Here is a 26,356-nt window from a genome sequence, read left to right as displayed (position 1 = left end):
ACAAAAGGTCCATTTGTCAGAAAACAAAGACGGCCTATCTCACTGTGTGTAGTGCACCATGTATTTCACCTTAATTCTAATACGTTTTTTTCAGGGCAGCGCTTTATTTGTAAGACAGATAAAGATTACTGCCATCAACGCACGTTAACACCAAATTGTGTGCAAGAGCGTTTTAAGTTGTGTCATCTCTAAGATCGTGGCGCCCGGGTCAAACCCGCATCGCCAGTGCTTACTTTTATTTCGCCTTGGATTCAAAATAAAAAGCGTGCGAGGTTTGCGACAATTTCATCATCCTTAACAGGACGTTACCTCATTCCGCACCCTTCAACCTTCTCCCAGAGCCGCATTACAAATTCCAAAGGCGAAGAAAAAAAACAGGGACAAACCATTTCCTTTATTTTACAGCCGTGTCCGGAATTCCCTGGAGGAGACGCAACATCCAGCATCTTTGTGAACGGCTACAGACAAAGCAGAAACTTGTTTAAGGCACGTGGTTTGAGTAAAGATAAACGAGACTTGTTTAGAGGATGTGGAGAAGGGGGCTAATAGAGCGTTTAACCAGGTTGTTTTCCTGGTTGCTTCCTAGTCTCACCCCCCCCTCTCCCATCAGTTGAGTGGTTTATCCTTCCTCCTGCCATGTTGGATTGCGCTGCTGCCGCTGCTCCTGCAGGAGTTGTGATGAAAGTTTAGCTTTTTGTCTGTTTAGGGACATCCGGAGATTTCAAGGATCCGATAATATTTGTTTATATTTTTATTTCCTTTTTCTAGTCTGCGCTTGAGCTCTGCACTTCTGAAACCTGATTTACACCCGTTGGACTGGAATAAAAAGCATTCATGAAAAAATCCGGCGGAAGGCCACGCTAATCAGTGACTATTCAAATATATGATACGACGTACGGGAGATTTACTGCTTCATCCCTCCCTTATTTTATTCACACTGTTCAGCTACGAGAAAGGGAAAGCGCAAAATGAACAGTCAACATCCTTCACAGACGCGGCGGGTCAACAATATTGGTTCGCTGCTCCTAACGCCCCAGGAAAATGAATGCCTTTATAGTTACCTCGGCAGGAAGTGCATCGTAAGTTAATCTCTCTTATTTTTTCCCTTATTTCTACTACAAAAACCGCATTTTTAGTCGCGATCTGATAGTAGTTTTTTGTTCTTTTTCGGGCTGGAAAGCTACGTTAGAAAAGGCACCTCACAGCAAATGGCGTGTAAACTGAACCGCGTAAAGCACTGCCAAAATGACAGCCAGGGCGACCGGCCGGAGAGTTGAGGGGAGGGGAAGCGTAGGAAGGGGGTTCGGCACGGTAGGCAAGTGGAGTCTCGCCTTCTCTGGACAAGCCACTGCTGTCATGTGCAGAGGCCTGCAACTCTCACCCTGTATGTAGCCGGGGTGCCCACCCCGCTTCTCCTTTCATTTTTGGGCATTGGGAGGTGCTGGAAAGTTTGTTCTTTTAACTTTTAATTTCGCCCATGGCGTTGTTTTAAGGTCACTTGGTGACACCTGCTTTTTCCTGCAGGACTTTGGCTGTCAGTGGCAAGACTTTTCAAGCGCCACCGTTTTATGATTACGTAAGGTTAAACTGAGGTTCGACAGCGGGGGTGTTGAGAGCTGCCTCACGCAACCTGATTTTCTTGTCGGCGCAGGCCCCGGGGACTTGTCTTAGGTGCGTACCGAGGTATTTGCAACGGTGTTTTTTGTAATTTTCCTGTTTGCCTAAACGCCCTGCTGCGTGTATTGCTCACCTGAGCCGTTGCCAGTGTGAAATCGGTTAAGGGCGACAGTGCCGTGTTTTACATGGCCATGCTGACAGACCCCCAGTGCTTGCAGAAGAGGCGGGAGGGAGAAAACCTCATCTCTTTACTTTTTTTTTTTGAATACACCGATACAGCTCATTCACTTTTAAGTTATACATGTACTTGTATTCATTTAAAAGAGTCACTTTTTCTGTTTAGCACGCAGCCTGCTCAGACGCGTATGCTACTAAAGAATAACAGTTCTTTAATTGCACTTACTGGTTTCTGTAGTTACTAAGTGGTTGCATTACTTGACAAATAAGCATTTAATTTTGGAAAGGGGTCTTTGCATGTGAAATTGGCTCCTTAGGCTTTTAAAAAATCCTAAAATGTGGAAAAAAATACATTTTTAATGCCTAGCACGTTCTTAATGTTTTTTTTTTATGCCACAATATGGTTCTTTACAATGTTGTGTGGATCTTCTTGACAAAGCACCATTTCATTCCGGGGTGGGTTCTTTGCTTATGAAGTTGTTTTTTTATGCTTTGAAGAACTTCCTGATAGTATGTAAAAAAAAAAATCTAAATCTTTAACGTATGGTGAGCTGCTGGACAGCAACGGATTAGGAAAACCTGGACTTGGCCTGTTACTGGACTTATGCAGCAGGATCCAGGTATTTCACAAATCTGTTACCATCTGTTTGTGGCTATTCACTGTATGGAGCCTGTTACAGATCTAAATTTTTTTTTTTTCTCAAACCTTCATGTGGATGGGTTTTTTGGGATGCCAAAAATGGTTACTCACTGGCATCGCTCTGATGAACCACAGTGGTACCTTTATTTTTAAATGTGTAGGCAGAATACTTAACAGATCAAAAAGACATGAAGTTTGGACTGTGTTATTGTATGCAACATGAGTCCTTTTAAATTCATGAAATCACTGGATTTCACAAATGTGTTTTTATCTATTTATGGTTATTTTTGGGACCTGTTGCCTATCTAAATAAAGGTTCCATCATCAGCCTCTTTGTAAATGGTTCTTTTGGGAGGCAAAAATTGTTTCTCCGAGTGTACCCTTTCTACTTTCTTAGTTATCTGGTCAAGTTACCTGATTGAAAGGTTGATCACATAATAGTTCAGCCTGTACCAAGGGCAGGGTCATTTTGACCATACTGGAATATTGTAATTAAGCACAGGGGCGAAGTAGCATCCTCTTAACAGGTTGTTCTAAGAGATGAATATGCTTTGTTTCCTATACATGTTATTTTTTATTGGGTGCTTGTTGGGACATTTTGTAGTTATTTTGTGTAAGGATAAATAACCACCTTAACACAAGGTCTTGGAACCTTTTATTATTTAAGGACAAAAATGAATTTATTTTAGAACTCTTTTTTTTTTTTAATTAAAGTTGAATAAAGTTATATACAGTATCTCACAGTGCCCACCCTGAGTTCATCACCACCAACTAAAGTAAATTTTAACAGGGTGTGACAGGCGACCGGCTATGGACTCCGGTCGTCACCCCCAGGCCGCTAGGAGGAGCCCTCCGGACAGCATATTCGTGCCCCGAGTTCCAGCAGGGCCTCATGGACTTTGTAGTGTCATTACACAGCCCTGCTGGATACCTTGGGGGCCGCCAGGAGTCGCTGTAGGGGGGCTAGTGGGCTCTTGTGTGCCCTATAACCCGGGAGTGCATCCCAGTCACATGACTGGAAGAAGCGATGTGCTCCCGGGATGAAGAAAAGGACTTTGCCCTGACCCGGAAGGAAAACAGACTTGTGGGTTTGGCTTGGAGCCACTTCCGGGTCAGGGGCTATAAAAGGACTATGGGTAAGCCCAGACACTGAGCTGAGCTGGGAGGTAGGGTGGCGACGTGTCTGGGAGAGGAGGATTGTATTAGAGAGAAGAGTATTGTGTTTATGAGTGTGTGGAGGAGAGTGCTTGGTGCACTACTGTACAACAACAAAATAAATAGTTATTGTACTTTCACCTGGTCTGAAGAGTGGTACCTGAGGGTTCGAGAGGTGGAGTAACCGCGTAACTGCTACACTGGCGTAGTCGGCAGGAGTCTCTGGCCGTCTGGAGGCAGAGGATCTGCATTAATACTTAAATTCGTTGTGGCAGAGAACCCTAGAAAGGTCCCTCTAGTAACCGCGGAGGTGAAAACTCCACCCGCGACCAAGAGCGCTGCAGCTGAGAGCCGTCCTCTACAGCAGGCGAGTATGGGGAAGAAGACTGGGAAGAAGGCTGGAGTTGTCCAGAAGACTTCGGTCCCAGACCCGATGGAGACGCTGTGGACTTACCTAACAGGCGGTGAGGAGGATCAGGCACGGCTCAAAGCCGAGCAAACCCGAGCGGACAGACAACCGGAGCCGCGTAGAATCGCGACTCCCGACGATTATTACCGGGAGTTGGAGCGGGATCATCTACGGGCCGAGGTAAGTGCTGGAGGAGCACTCAAACCGCCGGAGACTGTTTATTCTCTGTTTGCAGAGGCCTGCCTGCACAAAGCGGACAGAGAGCATGCCTGCCTCAGACCCAAGCAAGATGGCCGCGACAAGAAGACAGCGAGCCAGTCTGGGAAACCGCAGAGGGGAAGCCCATACGCCGATACCGACCACGTGACCTCGCGCGATAGATGCCGGGATGGGAAGCACCTCCTCGGTTCCTTAGGTGAGGACACGTCTTCCCCGACGCGTCTGAGCTCCCTGAAGGGGAAGGGGGCGGCGAGCGAAGCGGCGCCATTAATTAATAAAGAGGGACGGGACGTGACTGTAGTGTCTGCTGGCAATATTAAAAAGGCAGACCGCAGCCAGCCGCAGGAGGCTACCCGTTCCTCTAAAGACTCCATTTCCCAGGAGCCCTTGCGCTCATCAGCAGAGCACGTGCCAGGAGTGGACGTGCTCATTGGTTCCCGGTCGGCAGGTGACCAAAATAAGGAAATAGCCTTACTGCCGGCCAAGACAAATAACTTAATAAACTTACAGGAGCTCGAGAAATGTCTCGCGCCCCTTTACGCTTTCTTCCAGGGACTACAGGAGGTGAAGGAGCGTGTGGAGGAGCTGGGAGCTGCAGCCGAAGCGCCGTTGAAGGGACTGATGACGTGCCTTCAGCGGTTAGGCCGTGAAGCCCCGGCCTCGATTAATGCGGCGGTGCAGGTAGGTGCTCTCTGTACCGTATATAATAAGGGGACGCAGTGTGAATCGGCACCGCGTTTAATAAGTTGCGGTTGCCAAAGCGCTGTGTCTCCGACAATAGAGTGTGGCACCATGACGGAGTGGTCGGGTAATTGTCCGTTAGAACCGGAGCAGCGGTATCAGACGCTGCTCGGGACTAAGGCGGACGTTAAAAGCCCGATCCGCGTGATAAGGGGGTTGCCGTTGGTTAATGATGAGGCGGGGGAAGCACCGATCGTCCCGAGACAGCTGAATAGTGCTGTTACCCGGAGCGATACGGTACTAATGACGCCGCCTCTGAGTTTACATAGGACAACGGGCGTGCAAACAGCAAAGAGGCTCTCTCTTTCCCATAGAGAGCCTCACGTTGTGCACAAGCCCCAGAGAAAGCAGGAGATCCCCACACAGAAATACGGGTCTCCTAACAGGGAAAAGGATAGGGCAAAGAGCAGCAAAGCGGCTGTTAACCCCTCCTTGGCGGAGGACAGGGTGGAGCTGACAGAATTCCCGAGGTGCTTCAGGTCTCGGGAAGAGAGGCCACCAGGAGGACGTCGGCGGTGCTACAACTGCCGGCAACCGGGCCACGTATGGCGTAGTTGTCCCCGGAGGACAGGGGAGCGGTGGAACAGCAGATACACCGTCCCCCCAAGGTTCGCCGGGGGGTCTAGACAACGGAACCATGGCCCGGATCCCGCGCCCTCCTGGAGGAGGACGTCCCTCGCGGGAATCGACGCTCCGCCCCACTGCTCGTCGCTAAGGGGGAGGGACTGTGACAGGCGACCGGCTATGGACTCCGGTCGTCACCCCCAGGCCGCTAGGAGGAGCCCTCCGGACAGCATATTCGTGCCCCGAGTTCCAGCAGGGCCTCATGGACTTTGTAGTGTCATTACACAGCCCTGCTGGATACCTTGGGGGCCGCCAGGAGTCGCTGTAGGGGGGCTAGTGGGCTCTTGTGTGCCCTATAACCCGGGAGTGCATCCCAGTCACATGACTGGAAGAAGCGATGTGCTCCCGGGATGAAGAAAAGGACTTTGCCCTGACCCGGAAGGAAAACAGACTTGTGGGTTTGGCTTGGAGCCACTTCCGGGTCAGGGGCTATAAAAGGACTATGGGTAAGCCCAGACACTGAGCTGAGCTGGGAGGTAGGGTGGCGACGTGTCTGGGAGAGGAGGATTGTATTAGAGAGAAGAGTATTGTGTTTATGAGTGTGTGGAGGAGAGTGCTTGGTGCACTACTGTACAACAACAAAATAAATAGTTATTGTACTTTCACCTGGTCTGAAGAGTGGTACCTGAGGGTTCGAGAGGTGGAGTAACCGCGTAACTGCTACAAGGGTTATATTTATTGATCAAATGTCCTGCATTAATAGTTACTGGACCTTTTGCAACCCCATAACGCAGGCATGCGCAACCTTTCCGCTATTGACGGCCGCACTACAGACTTTTTACTTTAATAACGGCCGCACTACAGACTTTTTACTTTAATAACGGCCGCCAGTAAGTCCAAGTAAACTTAATAATGTTTTATGATTTATGTAAAAATTTACAGATTACACATTAAAACAGAGTATGATATATCTGACAATATTCAATTTACTGGTCTACATATGTAAAAAAATGTCTACGAAACGTCATATAGGACAAAAAAACCTTTACAGCAATTGTTTCAGGAAGTTTGGAAAACATCGCCATTAATGGCTTCCTTGCTCTTGCATGTTTGCAGACAGACTTGCAAAGTCAGGGGACTCGCTGGAGACCATTAGCCGTATTCCAGACTCTAGATTGCTGTCTACCAATCGGGTTCGGTACTTGTTTTTCAGATATTTCATTCTGGAAAACGCTGCTTCGCACATATGATGACCGTTTGCTAATGGCGATAGGCAGTGTATGGACTTAGCCACAAGGCCGTACAGGCGTACACTCCCATTTCCTTCTCAGTTCCATATTGGCTAGCCGCTAGTCACGTGACTTCAAATGTACTCCTGGGTGTCAGCCCATTTCAACCGAACTTAATATTCAAGTAAGCAAATCGGCTTTCGGCGTCACCATACCGACCCGGCCGACAAAGATTCCGCGGCGTTGAGACCCCTTACTCGCTGGAGTCCAGAGACCCTACACCTGCACGGCCGCCATTACGTACACTTTAATATACACGTCCACGGCCGCCAAAGTCCTTGCCCACGGCCGCATGCGGCCATACGGCCGCAGGTTGCGCACAGCTGCCATAACGGATAAGGTGGGTTTGAGAATGCTACATTGTATTAAATTTGAGTGAACAGGGATATCACATTACCAGATTTTTTGTATTTGATACCAATACCGGTTCAATTTCATGATACTAGGTGCCTATTCGGTACCATGGCAAAAACAGAAATCCCATTCAATGACTTTTTATGAAAAGTATCTCCATTGTTTAAGTAAACAATATTGTTCTTTTTCTGCAATAGAATGTATCATATGTAAATGCCAATAGTTACTGCAAATTTAAAATCGTGAATATTAATCAAGTAGTTGCCCATATATTATATAACTCTTTTAGGGCTAATTTTTTTTTTGTTTCTTTTCTCCCAGGGCTGAGTATTTTTCCAAAAACTAACATTTTTTAAAAAAGAACACAAATCAATTGTTTAACATATCAAATCAACAAAAAATATTTACTTTTGACAAATGTTACTGTCTTGCATGTTGTATGAGCCTGCATACTCTATGATTTCACATACATATCACATACATTTTACACAGCAAAGTCTGATCTCGCTCAAAGCAGCCAATTTCAGTCATTGCCACATTGCACTCCTTACAATATGTGTTGCTTTGGTGCCTATTTTTCAATTGTCTGTTGCTGCACTTTCTCACATATATTGTTAGTGTGTTCTGTAGAGAGACAAGTCACCCATTTGCCATCGTGCTATGCCACTGCCACCAAGTTTTCTGCCTGCATGAAAACCGTATTGTCACCTCTTTTCATCTTCTGAAACTTTATGAACGTTATGTATGGCATTATAGCCTGGCTCACCCCACGGGATTTGCTTCTGTTTATTACAGAAGTGAATAAAACTTTGCAGCAGCACGTACCTAAGCCACCAGGGCACAAAACACGTTTGGACCAATGCTCCCTGAAGTTATATCACCAGTTCTGTCCCATCTCTATTTGTAATGCCACAGTGCGCTTCATCTCGTCTTTCGTTGTGGGTTTCCACTTTGAAAAACGAGAATGCGATGCAAACGCAGCCCGCGATTAAAAAAAAAAATCTCTGCCTACCTGTTTGTCTCGTCTGACAGTAGCTGAAAAGCAGCATCAGGAGAGAGCAGCCTGAAGTACAGCAGCTGGTGATCTGTCGTGTCCAACAGTAAGCCATGCTGTCTTGTAAACTCCGGTAGCCAGATCGGCTCTCAACGGATCAATGTCTGTGTATTTATCCCATGCGAACCTTGCCGTAGATGCATCGGCTACGCGAAGGCACTCAACTGGCAGCAGATCCGCTGGCGCGGCATCGGCTGGTGTCTGATCAGCTGATGCCTGCTTCTTACTCTCTTGCTCGATCTCCTGATCACTGCCAATAAAGTCCGATTCTGAAAAATCAAGAGTCCAACTCCGTGATAATGCGCAAAACATCGTCTGCCGAGTGTTTTCTTTTCTGCACTTGCTTCTCTGCCTTTTCACATGTCGGTGCCATCTTGCCATTGTTTACATTACGCAACTCACGCACACGCAAGGTTTAGTTGCCGAGTCAACGAGTCTAGCATTCCTCCAAGCACAGAGGGAATGCCTGTGACGTGACAGTGAGATTTGTTGCCATTAACAGCTGATTGTCGCCCCCTATCCCTGGATGTCGACTTTTGTTGACATTAGCCTTCAACCCCTCCTGTCGACAAAAGTCGACATCCGCCCTAAAAGAGTTAAAAGTTTTGAAGAATCAGTGTTCTAAGCTTACAAATGGCTTCACGTCTATTACATAGCTGATTGTGTGGCGATTGGGTATTTGGAGAAAGAAAAGTAAGGACAGGAATTGGAGGTTAGTACGTTTGAAAGAGACAGTACTGCTGTGATAAATTACGTCATTGAAGGTCGCGCATGGCGCAGCAAGCCTCTTGCGTGAGATATGAACAAGCACTGAGCCACCGTGTTCCCATGTTTAATAACATGCTTTCATTCCTATCATCATGAAAAAGATATCACGTATACATCTCAGTATTTTAATTATTCAGAGAGCTATAATATCACGAATGTAATGGATTATGTGTCCTGTCGGAGAAAGAGAAAGCCCGTTTAAGAAGCAGGTAGTGATTCACACACAGAGCACAAAGAAGATCAAATACAGAACAACGCATTTAATGTCCTACTTTTGTTACAATGGGATTTGAGAAACTAGTAAATTAAACGATTTTAAGTTGAAGTTTATGATGTTCTACTTTAATGGCAAAATAAACTACGTGATTAAAGTGGAAATTTTGAGATTAAAGTTGACATTTCGTGCTTTTTTCCCCCACTGTGTGCCTATTTTTTTTGTCTGTACCCTAATAAGCTTTCATATGACACTCAGACGGTGGGCTACGACTTGCCTTTTCACGGCGACTTTGATATGTGATTTCTTTTTTTATTTTGGGCACTGTGCGACTTTGTGAACTTGAGCTTTCGAGTTTCTCCGACACTCTGTCACTCGATCAACTTCCTTTTGATGATTATACCACTGTTTAAACCAACAAATAGTATGTTTTTCCTTTGCCTCCACTTGGTATTCGCTGAAATTCTTATATTTTCCTCCGTGCTTTTCCCATTGTCTTTTCTCAGGCTATTTATATAGATTTGCATATTCAAAGAGGCGTAATTCTGGGAGGAGTTGGGGCGGGACAGAAGGCGCGTGCACGTGCGTTACTTTTCATGCTGATCGGGATTTATGTAGTTGAAGAACGTGAAAGTTTGCGTACATACAGATTCCTGCATCTGGATTTTTCTGTGCATACGCACATTCCCGCTTTTGTGCTTACGCCATGTTATAGTGCACAGCGTTATACATGAGGCCCCAGGTCCTTACTAGGTTCTAAAATTGTTTAAATCTAACCTCACGTGTGAAACAATGCAGAACAAATTCCACTGTGTCATAGTTTATTTAACAAAAATGGAGCCAAAATGGAGAAGCTATGTGTAAAAAACTAATCTCACCCCATGATTCTATTGCTTGTAGAACCACCTTTAGCAGCAGTAACTTGAAGTAATTGTTTTCTATATGACGTCATCAGTCTCTCACATCATTGTGGAGGAGGTTTGGCCCATTCTTCTTTACAATGTTGCCTCTTTTCATTGAGGTTTGTGGGCATTAGTTTATGCACAGCTCTGAAGTTCCTGCCACAGTATTTCATTTCGGGTCGCAGTCTGTACTTTGACTGGGCAATTGCAACACATTGATTCTTTTTCAACCATTCTGTTGTATATTTACTGGTATGCTGTTGCATGACCCAATTTCGGCCAAGCTTTAGTTTTCAGACAGATGCCCTCACATTTGACTCTAGAGTACTTTGATATACAGAAGGAGTTCATGGTTGATTCAATGACTGCAAGGTGCCCAGGTACTGAGGCTGCAAAACAAGCCCAAATCATCACCCCTCCACCACTGTGCTTGACAGGTGGTATGGGGAGTTTGTGCTGTTATGCTGTGCTTGGTTTTCGCCAAACATGGCTCTGTGCATTATGGCCAAATGTTTTGATTTAGTCTGTCTAAAGGACATTGTTCTGGAAGTCTTCTGGTTTGTTTGGAAGCAACTTTGCAAACCTAAGCCATGTTCTTTTTAGAGAGGCTTTCTCTTGGCAACCCTTCCAAATAAGCTGTACTTGTTCAGACTTTTTCTAGTTGTACTGTCATGAACTTTTAACATGCTAACTGAGGCCTGCAGAATCGGAGATATAGCTCTTGTGTTTTTTTTGTAATTTCCCTAAGCGTTGCACGGTCTGACTTTAGGGTGAATTTGCAGGGATGTCCACTCCTTGAAAGACTGTCCTGAATGTTTTCCACTTGTGAATAATCTTCTCTTTGTAGAATGATTTAGTTCAAATTGTTTGTCAGTGGTTTTACAACTCTTCCCAGATTGATGTGCAGCAATAATTGCTTTCCAGTTTTTATGCCTTATCTGATCTAAGATTATTGCTGATGTCTTTCCTCTTTGGCACTGTGTTAACACAAACCTGAATTCTCTGGACCAGCAAACTGCCCAAACTTCTTCTTTTCTAGAGGTGGTCACACTTGTTAATGATCAGTTAAAGAGCATTTGATTAGCAGCACCTGGCTGCTACTTACTTTCTCAATTCCTATGGAAATGGTAAGGATGTACTTAATTTTTCACACACTGCTTCTGCATTTTGGCTTAGATTGTGGTAAATCATACTTATTTTTTGTTATATATTACTGTGTACTATGCCCAGTGTTGTTCATCTGAGGTTTTATTTACCTAATTCTAAGAAGTTTGTGTGAGTTTTTATTATGTTGTGATATGTAGAGGGTGTTCTTTCTTTTTCATATGAGTGTATCTTGCCTTGACGCTCCTAGAATATCCCCCCCCCCCCCCCAGTAAACTACATTTATAGTTATGAGTGCAAATAAGCTCCCCCTTTTGCAATTCACTTGAAGTTTATTTATCATATACAGTAATCCCTCACCTATCGCGGGGGTTACGTTCCAGAGCCCCCCGCGATAAGTGAAAATCCGCGAAGTAGCGACCTATATTTATTTTATTATTTATACATATTTTAAGGCTTTATAAACCCTTCCCACACTCTTATAAACCTTTCTCACTCTCTTGTTAACCTTTCCCACGCTCTTATAAACACTTCCTATGTGCTTAAACACTTTCTTCATTCTTAAACACCTCATACCAACACTGCACGCGGCGATCAGATGTCAATGTGTCTGCACTCACTTTGTGAAGGGGGGCGGCTGAACTCAAGCTGAGCAGAAATGGACTTTGTGCTGCTTCTGCCAAAATGCCTGCTTGTAGCTCTGCCTGTTCGGAAGGAGGAGTGTGTGTGTGTGTGTGTGTGTGGGTGGGGGGGTGTGAGAGCTGAACGCACCTTCGCTCAAACCCCCCCTTCCCGGAAGGGCAGTATGCTCCTGCCACTTTGCATTGTCAAGGGGGTGGGGAGCTGAATGAACACTAAGGAGAAGTGGACTTTGTGCTGGCTTTGTGCTGCTTGTCTCTCTTCGTGTCAATAATTTTAAGCCTGTACTTCACCAATTTTCCTGTCTCACTGTCTTGTCTTGCGTGAAGTTAAAATGTTTTATAATAGTGAGATGTTACTCATATCCTTAGCCCGACATCCACATATCATATGTGTTAACAAAGTGTGTTTTATAAGTTTACATGTGTTTAAAGCATGTGGGATGGGTATTTTAAGGCTTAAACTATAAAAATGTTTATTTATATGGTCTTTCTATATCGCGGATTTTCTCCTGTTGCTGATGAGTCTGGAACATAACTTCCGCGATAGTCGGGCAATCACTTGTATTTAAAAACCCGCGAAGTCGTGAATCCGCGAAAAGTGAACCGCGAAGTAGCGAGGGATTATTGTATAATGTAGTTCAATGAAGCAGTAGCTCATGCAGTGAGAACATAATTTTTAAACACCTGTCCAATCACTTTTGTTTCATGTGGCTATGAACAATCACACAATCATCATTGCTTCTTTTGATTTCTTCAAAGTATACATAATTCTAATTAAATATTTCAGGAAATTAATTTTTCCACAGTAATTCAAAATAGTAAATGTTTAAAATGAAGTGAAAAATCTTTATTCCCCTGTATCTTTGGCACCTGTTTGTTTAAATAAAATTTATTTTCAGTTGCAAGTAGCTTGCATTTTACATGCTTATCAAATAAACTAATTGTGATTAGGGGTGGGCGGTATGACCAAAATTCTATATCACGGTATTTTTCTAAATTATCCCGGTTTCACGGTATTCAACGGTATTTTTTCCCCATGCATGAGTGGATGTTAACCACATTTTCCACTGGAATTACTGGCTAAGAATAACCTATTCCACTGTCAAGAGTATTGTTCATTGTACAAAAAAAACATTTTAATGTGCACACAATTATTAATACAGGTTTGCATTGCCCCATAAAGTGATAGTTTTCAAGGGGATGGCACTAATGGAGAAGGTATCACATTGCATGACAGATGCAGTCAAAATATAGAACCTTTTTATTGAACAAATTTTGCAAAAACAAACTATAATTTTGACAACATATTTTCAACCATACAAAGAGGCATTTAGACTTAGTAAAATATCCAGAAGTGCTTGTCAAAAGTTGTATTGCACTGAATATGTCTTAGAAAAGGAATAAATAGTAAATATTTTTTGTAAACCAACTACACTTTCTGTTAATGTTAACAATCTCTGTCCACCGACACGTTAAAGTGACTTTTTAAACAACTTTATCATCATTAAACTGCATAATATTTAAACTAATAAATAATAACAATAAAATAAATAATAATATTATTACTGATAGTTGCACTATTATGTTCAGTGTAGAGAACTTTATCGCAGGTGTGACGAGGCTCCAAAAAACTGGATGTATGAATGGGTATCGCACAGGTTTAACTTAAATATTGTATAAATGTTGAGTTTGTGATCTGGTGGTCGGAGACACGAACACAGAATTCAATGCATGTTCTTCTGAGCGGGCTTTCTATATTGCACGCGTGCTGTCTCTATCTGACGTACTAAAACCTCAGTTCCTGTCCGTCCTTTTTCTTTCTCCACATAACCAATCACCACACGATAAACGTCTTTGTGAAATTAAAACTAGTTATAAACTTAGCATGCATGTTCTTCTGAGCGGGCTTTCTATATTGCACGCGTGCTGTCTCTATCTGACGTACTAAAACCTCAGTTCCTGTCTGTCCTTTTTCTTTCTCCACATAACCAATCACCACACGATAAACGTCTTTGTGAAATTAAAACTAGTTATAAACTTAGCCCACGGAGTGTTCAGAACTTTAAAAATATCTTCGTTATACATGTTTAATTATGCCATCCATTCAGAGTTGCGCCCATCTCTGAACAAGTCGCCAGCACATCAAAGGATGAATATAAGCAAAACATACACTAGCAGGGTCAATATAGCACAACAAAACCCCACATCCTACATGACTTTGAAAGTAAACTGAAGCGCCAAGTAAACCCACCAGAAAAACATGCAAATGCAAGGCCGGCACGCCGCCGTGCCCCCATATGATTAATGCATGCTTTAATGCATTTCACCATGAAAATTATATTAAGTATTTATTTTAGCATTCTAAATGTTCAGAGAGAAGGAAGATCATGAAGTGAATGTATTCTGTGCGGGGTTCGCTGCCGGCGCAGCGAAGAAGACAAGAAGAAGTCAGTTTAAGAATCACTTAACACAAAGCATTTAATGTGCTATATAACTTATGACGGGCTTTGAAAACGTCGTCACACTATTACACAGTACCCAGGTACATTACACTGTATTTAAAACAAGTACAACTTGGCTTGCAGTATTATCCAGTAGTATAGAAACAGTATTTACACATCAGACCTTTTAAAACCAAAGTATCTCCAGGCTCTCTGTCCATTTTTACCATGCGGCATTCCTATGCTACCGCCCACTATTTGGTGGTGTAGCAGTGAAAAAGAGCCCTAGTGTAACAAATCTGTATTTAGCGGTGTAGCAGTGAAAAAGGTCCCCACTTGAACAGTTTCCCGCTGCGCCACGTTCCGAACGTCGTTTAGGCAATTTAAACCGGTGTTGCGGTATAAGAAAAATCCATATCATAAAAAAAATGAAAAACGGTTTTCGGTATGAACCGGTATACCGCCCAGCACTAATTGTGATGTATCTTTGTTTTTTCTAGACGTTATCTTCTGCAATTGTTCAAGTATATGCAGCTGAAAGGCACTCTATATGGTCCAAGAAATGTTGCGGAGTTGCATGCCTTGTAAAGGACAATCCACAGAGATCTTATTTTATCAGGGTATATGATATTAAGGTAAGGCATTTTGTTTGCAAACTAATGATTCGTTCATCACCATCATATTCCATCCACGTATGTTGCTGAAGACATACTTTTTCTTGTTAAGAACACACTTAACTTAACACTTGCACTTTTACTGGAGAATTGTTTTGTAGCAGTGTGCTCATAATTGTCTTCCACCCTTAATTCCTTACCATCCAGTGGGTTTTCTTTCAGTTTGTTGTCATATCCCTTGTGATTCAGGCCAGCAATAGTTTAATTCTAGACCAAGTTGACACATGAAATGGTCTAATGACCATTTATAATATTTTTCCAGTTTTTATGCCTTATCTGACCTAAAACCTTTGGAAAATTAATTTGTTGCACTTGCTTTGGTGCACAGTCAGCACTTCTGCTCTGTGTGTGATAGTAAGTTTGAACTTGGACTTTAAACACTGTTCATGGTTTTAATTTGGAATGTATTTGTGGGGACATTGTGCTTACAGTTTTGCAAGAAAGGTAAGTCTGACTTTACAGAATTGCTTTTAATATTCTGTATTAGGAAGGAATCATAAACTACTTAAATAATATTTTTATCTCTCTTGAGGCCTATCACTAGCCTAAAAACACTCGCACATCCCAAAATAGGTGTGGAAAGACAAAACAACTTAGATTAAGAACAGCACTTTGCTTGACTTTTTATGCTGAATGAACTCTTGGGGGGAAAAAACATCTGTTAAAACACAAGAAAGTGGCACATCATCAGAAATGGTCTCTAATGCAGAAGAAACATTAATACATTTCCTATCTGGACCTGAGATCTGGGCTCTTCAGCTGTGTTTAGGTGGCTCATTTTGTTGAAAAGGCTGAATGATTTAACATAAGACAGTACTCAGATGATAATTATAGGCTACCTAAAACTGCCTTTTTCATTAATCTGTTCAAATGTTTACTAGAATTAGTCTTGTGTATCTATATATCTATCATATATATTAGTGAAGTGAAAGTGAAACCAAAATCAAGCCCAGTGCATTCTTTAACTGCCTTCCTACCTTATGCATCCAGCTATCTCTCTCGCGCTGCCCGTGTGTGCCTGTGTGTGTGCGCGTCTGTCTCTCTCTTGCACTGCCTGTGTGTGTGCGCGTCTGTCTCTCTCTCCGCGCTGCCTGTGTGTGTGCGTCTGTCTCTCTCTCGCGCTGCCTGTGTGTGTGTGTGCGTGCGTCTGTCTGTCTCTCGCGCTGCCTCTGTGTGTGTGCGTCTGTCTCTCTCTCGCGCTGCCTCTGTGTGTGTGTGCGTCTGTCTCTCTCTCGTGCTGCCTGTGTGTGTGTGTGCGTCTGTCTCTCTCTCGTGCTGCCTGTGTGTGTGCGCGTCTGTCTCTGTCTCGTGCTGCCTGTGTGTGTGCGTCTGTCTCTCTCTCTCTCGCGCTGCCTGTGTGTTTGCGTCTGTCTCTCTCTCTCTCGCGCTGCCTGTGTGTTTGCGTCTGTCTCTCTCTCTCGCGCTGCCTGTGTGTGTGCGTCTGTCTCTCTCGCGCTGCCTGTGTGTGTGCGTCTGTCTCTCTCTCTCTCTCTCGCACTGCCTGTGTGTGTGCGTCTGTCTCTCTCTCTCTCGCACTGCCTGTGTGTGTGCGTCTGTCTCTCTCTCTCTCGCACTGCCTGTGTGTGTGCGTCTGTCTCTCTCTCTCTCTCGCACTGCCTGTGTGTGTGCGTCTGTCTCTCTCTTGCGCTGCCTGTGTGTGTGTGTGTCGCACGCTCTCTCTCTCTTGCTCACTGCACAGGAAATGCACAGGGAGAGACTGAACATGTACAACCTGAAAGGGAAACTGGCTTGTTCATATACCGAGTGTGGAGTCGTGAACCGAGGCAAAACTTTGGCGAACTTTTTGGTCGTAAACCGATTTGTACGTGTACGGAGACGTTCGTGAACTGAGGTTCCACTGTATGTATATATGTGTGTGTGTAATATATAATATACAGTTGTATTATCGTATTATTTCCCTCTACTTTCCCTTTACCTGTTTTCCCTCAAGGGTAAGTGTACTCGTCAAGTTCGTTATCGGGTTGGTCTACTGTTGCACTTTAAGATGAACACACACATACATAACTATACACATAAACACAGATCCTAACCACAGCAGTGCTCCATGAATGACACACACACACTGATTAACCTCTAGCACTTTAAAACACACAAGTGCTTTAGGAATAATGCAGCCTGTCACTCAGCACTTCAAGAGACTTACTTATTATCGCCACGATCAACATACTATGTTTTAATAATATCTCAGACCTAAATATTACTCTTGGTCTACAAGAATACATTTAAACATACAAAGACTCGGCACTCTTGACTATAGGCCATTTATCAGCCAAGAATACCTTCTTCACGTACTGTTCCTACGGTTGAGTTGAGCTCTCACACTCCGCCTTAAAACCTCGCAGCACAGAGGCAACGGCAAATCTCTGTGGCTGCTCCAGGTGCTCAAAGAAATCTAACGTATTACTTCAATCACTAGACATTAAGACAAAGCATAGAAAGTTAAAAGCAGCATGGTATTTATTACAAGAATAATAATAATACCACTGGAACAAAGAATAATAGAAAATAGGTAGTGATAGGAAAGTCTGAATATATATATATATAGTCTTTAGAAAAATATTTTTAAAAAGTTACAGATAACAAGGATGAATGTCCCAGGGCGACGTTTGATTTAGCAATCGATGTTCATTATGCTTTTCTGACGACCAGTGATGTCTTCGTCCGTTCGTCGTCTTCTTCTTCTGATGTTGCTTTCAAAATGAGGCATATTTATTGTGAAATGTCATGCCATGGTTTCACAACAAATGCACCTGATTGGTTGGCTGTCAATATGATTGATGAATTTTGCTCAAACTCTTGAATCTATCTTTACCCAGATAATAAAGTTTTTTGATGTTGCCTAAAACATCACCATGTCCGTCTTTCCCAGGCTGTAAACCAATTGTTGTCCCAGATGTCCATCCATAAAGTAATCAACAGCCTAAGGTATTGACTCAGCATCCTTTCCCAGGCTGTAAAACCATTTTAGTACTATGCTATGAACAACTGTTATAAAAGTGAGATGTAAGGGAAGAGGATTTGCCTTGATTTGTCCTAAATGTAGTTCATCTGTTGTCTTGAACAAAATATAATGGAAAATTAAACCAAAATGTGCAGATTTTATACACCATAACAACAGTACACCCCCAAAATTCACGGGGGTTACGTTCCTAGAGCTCCCGCGAATTGTGAAAAATGCCTATTTTCATAGCTTAAACCCTAAATATGCCCCCAAAACACTTTAATTTCAAACTCGACTTAATACATTACCTAAAAATAAAGAATGTAAAGGTAAACCTGTATACTGTACTGCTATGTCTCCCGCAGTGCTAGAATGTAAAATATGTTACCGCTATATGTACTGTAATTCATGCAAGCGTGTTTTCATTGCCAGAAGCCTTAGACGGTGCAGCTCGTTTTGGCAGCATCTTGGGGCTTTAACCCTTAAACTGTCACATACTTGGGGGTTAATGCATCCCTGGACGCCACATACTTTTTTTGCTGAACTTTAAGTAAACGTCACAACAAAGAAAAAGTGAAATTTTAATGGAACACTTTTTTTCATGCAAAGAGCATCACAATTACTGCAGCAGTGATCATTTTACACACTGCTAATGAACTGTAAAAACTATTTAAAAAAAAAAAAAAAAAACTACTGGAACAATATGTACAAAGTGCAACTGATGCCATGGACGTAAATCACTGAGCCAGCTGTGCTTGAACTGGCTGCACGCAAGCACACAGAGGTAAGCGCTGATGCTGGCATGCTAGTCTTAGTGCGGCAGCAGTACTGCAGGATGTCATGCTTAGGTCTGTGGTGTTATGGGTCCACAGCTCTTCCATCAAAGGCCGTTTTATTTTAAATAAATAATCGCCGCGCTCGCGGCTTAGCAAGGGGGTGTGGTGGCTGTAGCAAGCCGCAGGGCGATCTGCGGTGTGGGCGGTTTTCACCTAAGTGCACAGGTGGGAAACTGCCCACATCCATGATTGTTCCTGTGGCTAATGGGCTGCAGCTGCAATGTCCTCCCCGCATATATAGTGAAGCGCGAGCCGGTTAATGAGAGAGAGAAGAAAGAAAAGTAAAAAGAAAAGAAAGGGAAAGAAACGGAGATTGTAGGAGAAGATAGGAAGCAGGTGGATAAAGCCGGTGTGAGGAAGGAGAGCGAGCAAGAGCAGGCTCGCATATGAGAAAGCAGGCAGCTGGGAGGAGAGCCTACGAGAGGAGTGTTTGGCCGACATAAATCAGTGGGTTGAAGGAAGTGGTCACTCCAGCTGAGCGACTAAGTAGCTGGAGTGACCAGTAGAAGTATTCGACTTGGCCGTTGCTAGGAGCGGGAATCGAGGAGGCTTTGGGCAGGTGTAACCCCAGCGTGAGCGCCTTGGCCGCTGGGAAATATCCCAAGTCTCGGTCCGGTTGGGAGCCCGACGAAGCCAAGGAACGGATGGCTACCGGACCTGTTAGAAGGGCAGCTGATCCTGCAGGTAGGCGACTCTCCTGTAAAGCAGACCAGATGGGCATAGCAGGGGAGCCGCCATGAAAACAGAAGATACCAGGCTTTTTGATTTTAACATTTTGCATCCTGTACGTTTTAACCTCGTTGTTTTAGAAGATTTTTCTATTTTAACCTCCACGTTTTCACAAATGTTTTATTGGATTATTTATTTAAAGAAGATATTGAACTGCACAGCACTTTGTTTGCACTTTTGATTTGTTCTTTTAATAAAAGCACTTTTTGCACTTTAAAACATCATCCCCTTTGCTCAGTTGTTTATTGCCTCGCTGTCTAGCTCATCGGTGACATTACCGACGGTGATGGGTTCAAGGGCTCCCTAATAGAAGAGGAGCATGGAACTGAACCCGCATCGTCACAAGGTCACAGAAACACAGGAGATTGTAGAGACAGGAACTTTATTTAAACACTTCAAACAAACATGTCTCTTTCAGAAGAGAAACAAGCTCAGTATGCAGTTAGTTATCAATTATACAATAGACAAACATCATAGGGGAGCACAACACCCAACAGAAGCAGAGAATGTCTGGGGGAGGAGAGAGAAACAAAGCAATTAACCAAAAAAGGACAGGTGCTGTTCAGGCTTTTAAGTAAACAGAAAACGCAAGAACACTCTGCTGGAGATGTATCACAGTCAATCAGCAGCATTGAGAAATGAATAACGCTGTCGCGGTCTGGTGCCGCCAAGATTCACACTGTTGACGGTGATTTATTTATTTTTTTGGTGGAGATTCCAGGTACACAACCAACCTTGACCTGACCAGTGCGCACTCACAGAGACAAACAAAGCAAACCGGTATTCAAACAGCAAATAAAGAATGTAATGAAAACAAATGAAATAAGAAAATAACGATACCACCCCTGTTCCCCTTATGGCGATTACACATTAAATACAGCAAAGCACAAACAAAACACACACAGTAAATCATGAAAAAGTTCATGAAAAACGTCAACGGATGAAATGTAGTGATGAAAATAGATAGTCCAGAGATCCGCACGTTGAATGGGAATGTAAAGATAGTCCTACCGGTAGTTCCTGAAATGGTGAAGACAGGTGGACGGGTTCATGAGCGCTCTTTTCTTTGCAGGATGGCCATGAATCCATTTACAGTCCTCGTTTACACAGGCAGATGGAAGACAATCCAGACGCATGAAATGATCCAGGACAAAATTAATACTGTATATGCTCCAATAAATGGCGAGTCTCTTATTGTTGCCAGTCTTTAATAAGTGCCGGGCTTCAGAGGGGACGCGACCAAATAGTAGCCAGGTCTTTGATATTTGCCTACTAGCGTACATTGTAAGCGTCTGTATCTTTATAGATGTGTGTAAAACATATGCATGTCAGCACATTGCATATATAAGAAATACGGATATATCGGCTTCTAAAACTGCTTTATTTTCACGCCAGGCTGACCAAAATACGGTCGTTATACTGTAATACCGTACGGTAGTGATAAACAGAGTTGTACAAATATGTTTTTCTATGAAGAGTCTCCATGAAGAATCATCACTTTTAACCAGCTGCCTATTCCTTATCGTTTTCGCTGTCAACAAGATTAGCCTAGGTCGTCAGACCTGGGACGCATTTACTTATTTTGGACCTGCAAGGCCCTGGATTACGAAATCTACCCTTTGGGCAGAGAGGTGAGTAACAAAGAAAGACCTGCCGTCTTCGTATCTGCTAAAAGGGAATTTTATTATCATTGCAGATTCGGCCAACGAATAGCAGCGAAAGGTACAGAAAGACATTGCCATTTATCTTTAACATTCTTATGCAGCATGTGAAATTCAAATAAAGTAGCTGTTTGTAATATTAGCCAATATTTTTGTGTACCTACCTGTACTGACACGTGGGAAAAAATATTGCATTCTGAAGGTTTTTGTTAATAATGGCCGGTCTCTAATAGCAGCCGGTCTCTATTAAGCGCCAGGAGCTGAGGCTAGTTTTGCAAATAAACGCCGGGGGCCTCTATTGGAGCATATACGCTAAGTAAAGGTAACCCATCAGAAGGCAGACAGACAGGAACTTGAAACACAAATTACAAAAACCTTTTTTTTTTTTTTTTTTTTGCTTTTGGTCACCGCCCCCCTTGTAAAAGCAGCGCTGACACCCTTTGACCTCAACAGCCCCAGCACCCTCAGCAGAAGACCAATCAGATCCACTACAGGGACTGCTGGGAGTTGCAGTTTCAAATTCTATTGGCTACTTTCACCATCCCAAGCCGTAGTTCTCTTTACAGTACAGTATTGCCACGAAAAAAGCCATAAAATTGCAGAGGATATTTCCGCTAACAATTATTAGTTAGGTTCTAAGGAAATATACAGTACTGTGCAAAAGTTTTAGGCAGGTGTGAAAAAATGCTGTAAATAAAGAATGCTTTCAGAAATAGAAATAATGATTGTTTATTATCAGTTTACAAAATGCAAAGTGAGCGAACAAAAGAAAAATCTAAATCAAATCAATATTTGGTTTTACTACCTTTTGCCTTCAAAGCAGCATCAGTTCTTATAAGTACACTTGCACAAAGTCAGGGATTTGTACGATTATAGTCAGGTGTATAGTCAACCAATTATACCAAACAGGTGCTAATGATCATCAGTGTCACACGTAGGTTGAAACACAGTCATTAACTGAAACAGTGCCTCGAGACAATCCTGTCTCAGAGGTCTACAGACAATTCCTTTGACTTCATGTTTGGTTTGTGCTCTGACATGAACCGTCAACTGTGGGACCTTATATAGACAGGTGTGTGCCTTTCCAAATCATGTCCAATCAACTGAATTTACCACAGGTGGATTCCAATTAAGCTGCAGAACATCTCAAGGATGACCAGGGGAAACAGGATGCACCCGAGCTCAGTTTTAAGCTTCATGGCCAGGGCTGTGAATACTTATGTACATGTGCTTTCTTAAGTAAACTTTTTTCACGTTGTCATGATATAACTGATTAGTATTAATAAAACTTTAAATAAGGCCAACTCTTCCCACTAATGCAATGCTAATTAGTTTTTAACTAATTTGCAAAGTATAGACATTCTTTCAGCTTGACTTGGCAGTGTCAGGGTGACAAAAAAGTGTTCAAGCTTTAATCTTATTTTTCTGTCTGTTTGAGCACATTGTTCTAACACACTTATCTTTTACATAGGAACATTTCCTTTGTGTATCTTGAGAATTTCCTTAAGAATTTGGCAAAATATCTTACAGTATTAATATTTTAACAATCCTACAATATGTCTTTCAGTATTCTCACCAATCTATTAAAGCGGTATACATGATTTTATTGCTTATATAATTTATTTTTAATATATTTAAGCATTTGTTTCCACTTTTGGCTTCCAAAATTTCATTTCTTGATTATATTTTTAATGCATGCTTTGTGCATAATATTAATCAAGAAATTTCATCACAACATTTTCTGTGTTTGGCAAAAAGTCAGAGTTGATTTTGTACTTGTTTGTGTTTAATCTCCAACTTTTGATTTTTATTCTAATCATGTTTTTATTTTGTGCTAGGATGGCAAGATATTGTGGGAGCAGGAACTCTACAGCAATTTTTCATACATCAGCTCTAGATCATACTTTCATACATTTGCTGGAGATGTAAGTTTCTTGTTTCATCTTTTATAACCCTTCCTATTTTATTAAACTTGTGTGTTGTTCATTAATGTCAAATGATTGAAAGTTTACGTTAATGTTTGCCAATCATATGAAATTTTTAAAAAGTATTAGGGATAGTGTCTACTTTTACAGGCATTTTACTAGTGTAAACTAGTATACTTTTTTCATCAAGAATTAAGCTTCCTTGATTAAATATCCGCTCCCCATACACCCAACACAGTTAGGCTTGGAAACAAGTTCAGCAAGCACAAAGCTTTTATCGTGGTAAACTTTTCCAGGGAATCGTTTCCCTCACCACAATCATAAGTAGAACCAATTTCTCTGCCACTCTTCGTTTCTTCTGTTTGCTACCTCCACTCCACCAGCAAGCTTTGTCCTCCTCTTCCTGACTCTGGCTCCTGGAGTTTAGGCAGGCAGCTCCTTTTTTTATAAAACTGGGAGTACTTCCGGTGTCCCAAAGGTTTGGCCTGGGAGCACTTCTGAGTAAGATTGGAGCCTGATAAAGTAGGGCTTGCTAGTTTTTCTGCGCCCCTTGGTGGCACCCATAGAACCCAACGGGGCTGAGACAGCAGACTACAATTCCCCATGTACCCTGTGGGAATCCGTAGTGGCATCATAACCCAGAGGGACTTCCACTTAGCAGTTAGGGGGAGACAATCCCCCGTGCACCCTATCTCCCCCGGTCCTTCCGCTTTGTAGGCGTCCCTGCCAGGTGGCGTCCCTCACATATAGATGTATGTATGTGTGTTTGTGTGTATGTTATGGTGAGGTATGCGGCTCATTGCCTTTTAAATAATCGCCGCACTCGCAGCTTAAGGAAGGGGGCATGGTAGTGTGGCTGGAGCGGTTTTCGGACGCGATGTGGTGTGAGTGTTTCCTCACTTAAGTGCACAGGTGACGAATCGTCCATGTCTGTAATTGATGCCGGGGGGCGGCTAATTGCCACACCTTTGGCCTGGCAGAGCATTAAAAAGGTGGAAACCTAGCATCTGGTGATGTCCATGAGTTCAAGACTTCAGGCTGTCATTTCCAGCAAAGGGTTTTCAACCAAGTATTAGAAATGACCATTTTATTTCCAGTTATTTAATTTGTCCAATTACTTTTGAGCCCCTGAAATGAAGGGATTGTGTTAAAAAAACGCTTTAGTTGCCTCACATTTTTATGCAATCGTTTTGTTCACCCCATTGAATTAAAGCTGAAAGTCTGCACTTCAACTGCATCTGAGTTGTTTCATTTAAAATTCATTGTGGTAATGTACAGAACCAAAATTAGAAAAAAGTTGTCTTTGTCCAAATATTTATGGACCTATGTATGTATGTATGTGTGTGTATATATATATATATATATATATATATATATATATATATATATATATATAGAGAGAGAAAGAGAGAGATAGATATATAGATAATATAGAGAAATATATAGAGATATCTTTTTTTTTTTTTTTTTTTTTTTTTGATTTCATTGAAATCACACAACGTTCTATACAAATAGATCAATTTTACAAGAATAGGATTAAAGACGAATCAACCCCCACCCCTGAGAAAGAGAGCATGGGCAGCAGAATAAAACTTAAACCTAGTAAAATAAGCAAATAGATTAATAAGTGAATATAGATAAATGGAGAAGTAAAAGAAAAAAAAGAGAGAATAGGGAGAGAATCTGCTTCCTTAGTGCTTTAAAAGCTTATTCTAAAATGTTATTGATTAGATCCTGCCAGGTTTGGACAAATTTCTGCACAGATCCTCTTAAGTGATAATTTTATTTTTTCCAATTTCAAATAATATATAACATCAGTTACCCACTGACTTAAAGGGGAGAGTTAGGATTCTTCCAGTTGAGCAAGATAAGTCCCCGTGCCAATAGTGTAGTAAAGGCAATTACAGTTTGTTTGACCTTCTCCACTGTAAGCCCATCTGGAAGAACACCAACACAGCTGTTAGTGGATTAGGAGGGATTGTGACATCAAGGCTGTCTGAAAGGCATTTAAAATTCTTGGTCCAAAATGATGTTAATTTGGTGCAAGCCCAAAACATGTGACCCAGTGAGGCTGGAACTTGATTGCAGCGTTCGCAGGTTGGATCTTGCTCTGGAAACATTTTGGACAATTTTAAGCGAGACAGATGTGCTTGATATACAATTTATGGACCTCAAGTGAATTCTCTGCATTGCTACCTTCCACTCCTTTTCTGATATGTTGAGTGAGAGATCCTTTTCCCATTGTCCTCTTGGATCTTTGAAAGGGAGGGACTGTAAAATAATTTTATATATTGCAGAGATGCTGTCTGAGTCCTCGAAACTGAGCAGTATTTTTTCCCGCATAGAGGGAGGTGGGAGATGAGGAAAATTGGGCAGGTTCTGTTTAACAAAGTTTCTAATTTGAAGACGGTGAAGAAATGTGTTGCTGGAAAGTTAAATTTAGAATGCAATTGTTCATAGGATGCAAAGACATTGTCTATGTACAGATCTCTAAGTGATTTAATCCCAAATGTTTTCCAGACATTAAAAACTGCATATGTTTGCAAGGGTTGAAAAAGGTGGTTCTCGTGCAGAGGTGCCACCGATAAAAGATTCTCTATCTTAAGATGCTTCCTACATTGGTTCCATATTCTGAGTGAGTGAAGCACAATTGGGTTGTTAGTATATTGACAATAATTTGCATTTATTGGGGCGCAAAGCAAGGAATACAAGGATGAACTGCAGGATTCTATTTCTATTGCCGACCAAGCCTGCAGATATTCATCTATTTGTGTCAATGTCCAGGTTTTAATATGTTGTATGTTTGCTGACCAGTAGTAAAATTGAAAGTTAGGTAGAGCCATGCCACCTTCTGCCTTTGGCCTTTGTAGGGTCACTCTTTGGATACATGGATGTTTTGAATTCCAAATAAATGAGGTTATGGTTGAATCTAATTTCTTAAAGAATGATTTATTGATGCATATTAGAATATTTTGAAATAAAAAGAGAAGCTTAGGGAGGATATTCGTCTTAACAATGTTAATTCTTCCAGCTAAAGTGGGGTGAAGGGTTGACCATCTGTGCAATTTTTGGTTGATTTTTTTCCATACAGACAGCGAAATTTTGTTGATAAAGAGCTTTATGTTTACCCCTAGATATTTGAACTGATCTGCGATGATAAAAGGGAAGGTGTCCAATCTAATATTGTGTGCTTGAGAATTCACTGGAAAGAGCAGACTTTTAGTCAAATTAATTCTGAGACCAGAAATCTTTTGAAATTCTGCTAGTGTTGTTAGGACTA

General features: G+C 42.3%; 1 protein-coding gene across 1 annotated transcript; it reads left to right on the top strand.

Annotated features, from left to right (window-relative positions):
• The first annotated feature begins 368 nt into the window (after positions 1-368).
• On the top strand, positions 369-23,103 carry LOC114657502 (actin nucleation-promoting factor WASL-like). The gene is made up of 3 exons (XM_028809407.2): positions 369-1,079; positions 14,790-14,924; positions 22,990-23,103. The coding sequence occupies exons 1-3, from the start codon at positions 969-971 to the stop codon at positions 23,101-23,103; spliced, it is 360 nt and encodes a 119-aa protein (XP_028665240.1). The 5' UTR covers positions 369-968.
• The last annotated feature ends 3,253 nt before the right edge of the window (positions 23,104-26,356 follow it).

The sequence above is a fragment of the Erpetoichthys calabaricus genome, chromosome 1 (assembly GCF_900747795.2).
Source record: "Erpetoichthys calabaricus chromosome 1, fErpCal1.3, whole genome shotgun sequence".
Classification (NCBI taxonomy): Eukaryota; Metazoa; Chordata; class Cladistia; order Polypteriformes; family Polypteridae; genus Erpetoichthys; species Erpetoichthys calabaricus.
Note: the sequence above shows the minus strand (reverse complement) of the source record. Positions and strands in the feature narration are given on the sequence as shown.

Coding starts and splice junctions, on each gene's coding strand:
- LOC114657502 (XM_028809407.2), top strand. CDS start 969: ATGAACAGTCAACATCCTTCACAGACGCGGCGGGTCAACAATATTGGT. Junction 1,080..14,789: donor ACCTCGGCAGGAAGTGCATC/GTAAGTTAATCT, acceptor TGTTTTTTCTAG/ACGTTATCTTCTGCAATTGT. Junction 14,925..22,989: donor TCAGGGTATATGATATTAAG/GTAAGGCATTTT, acceptor ATTTTGTGCTAG/GATGGCAAGATATTGTGGGA.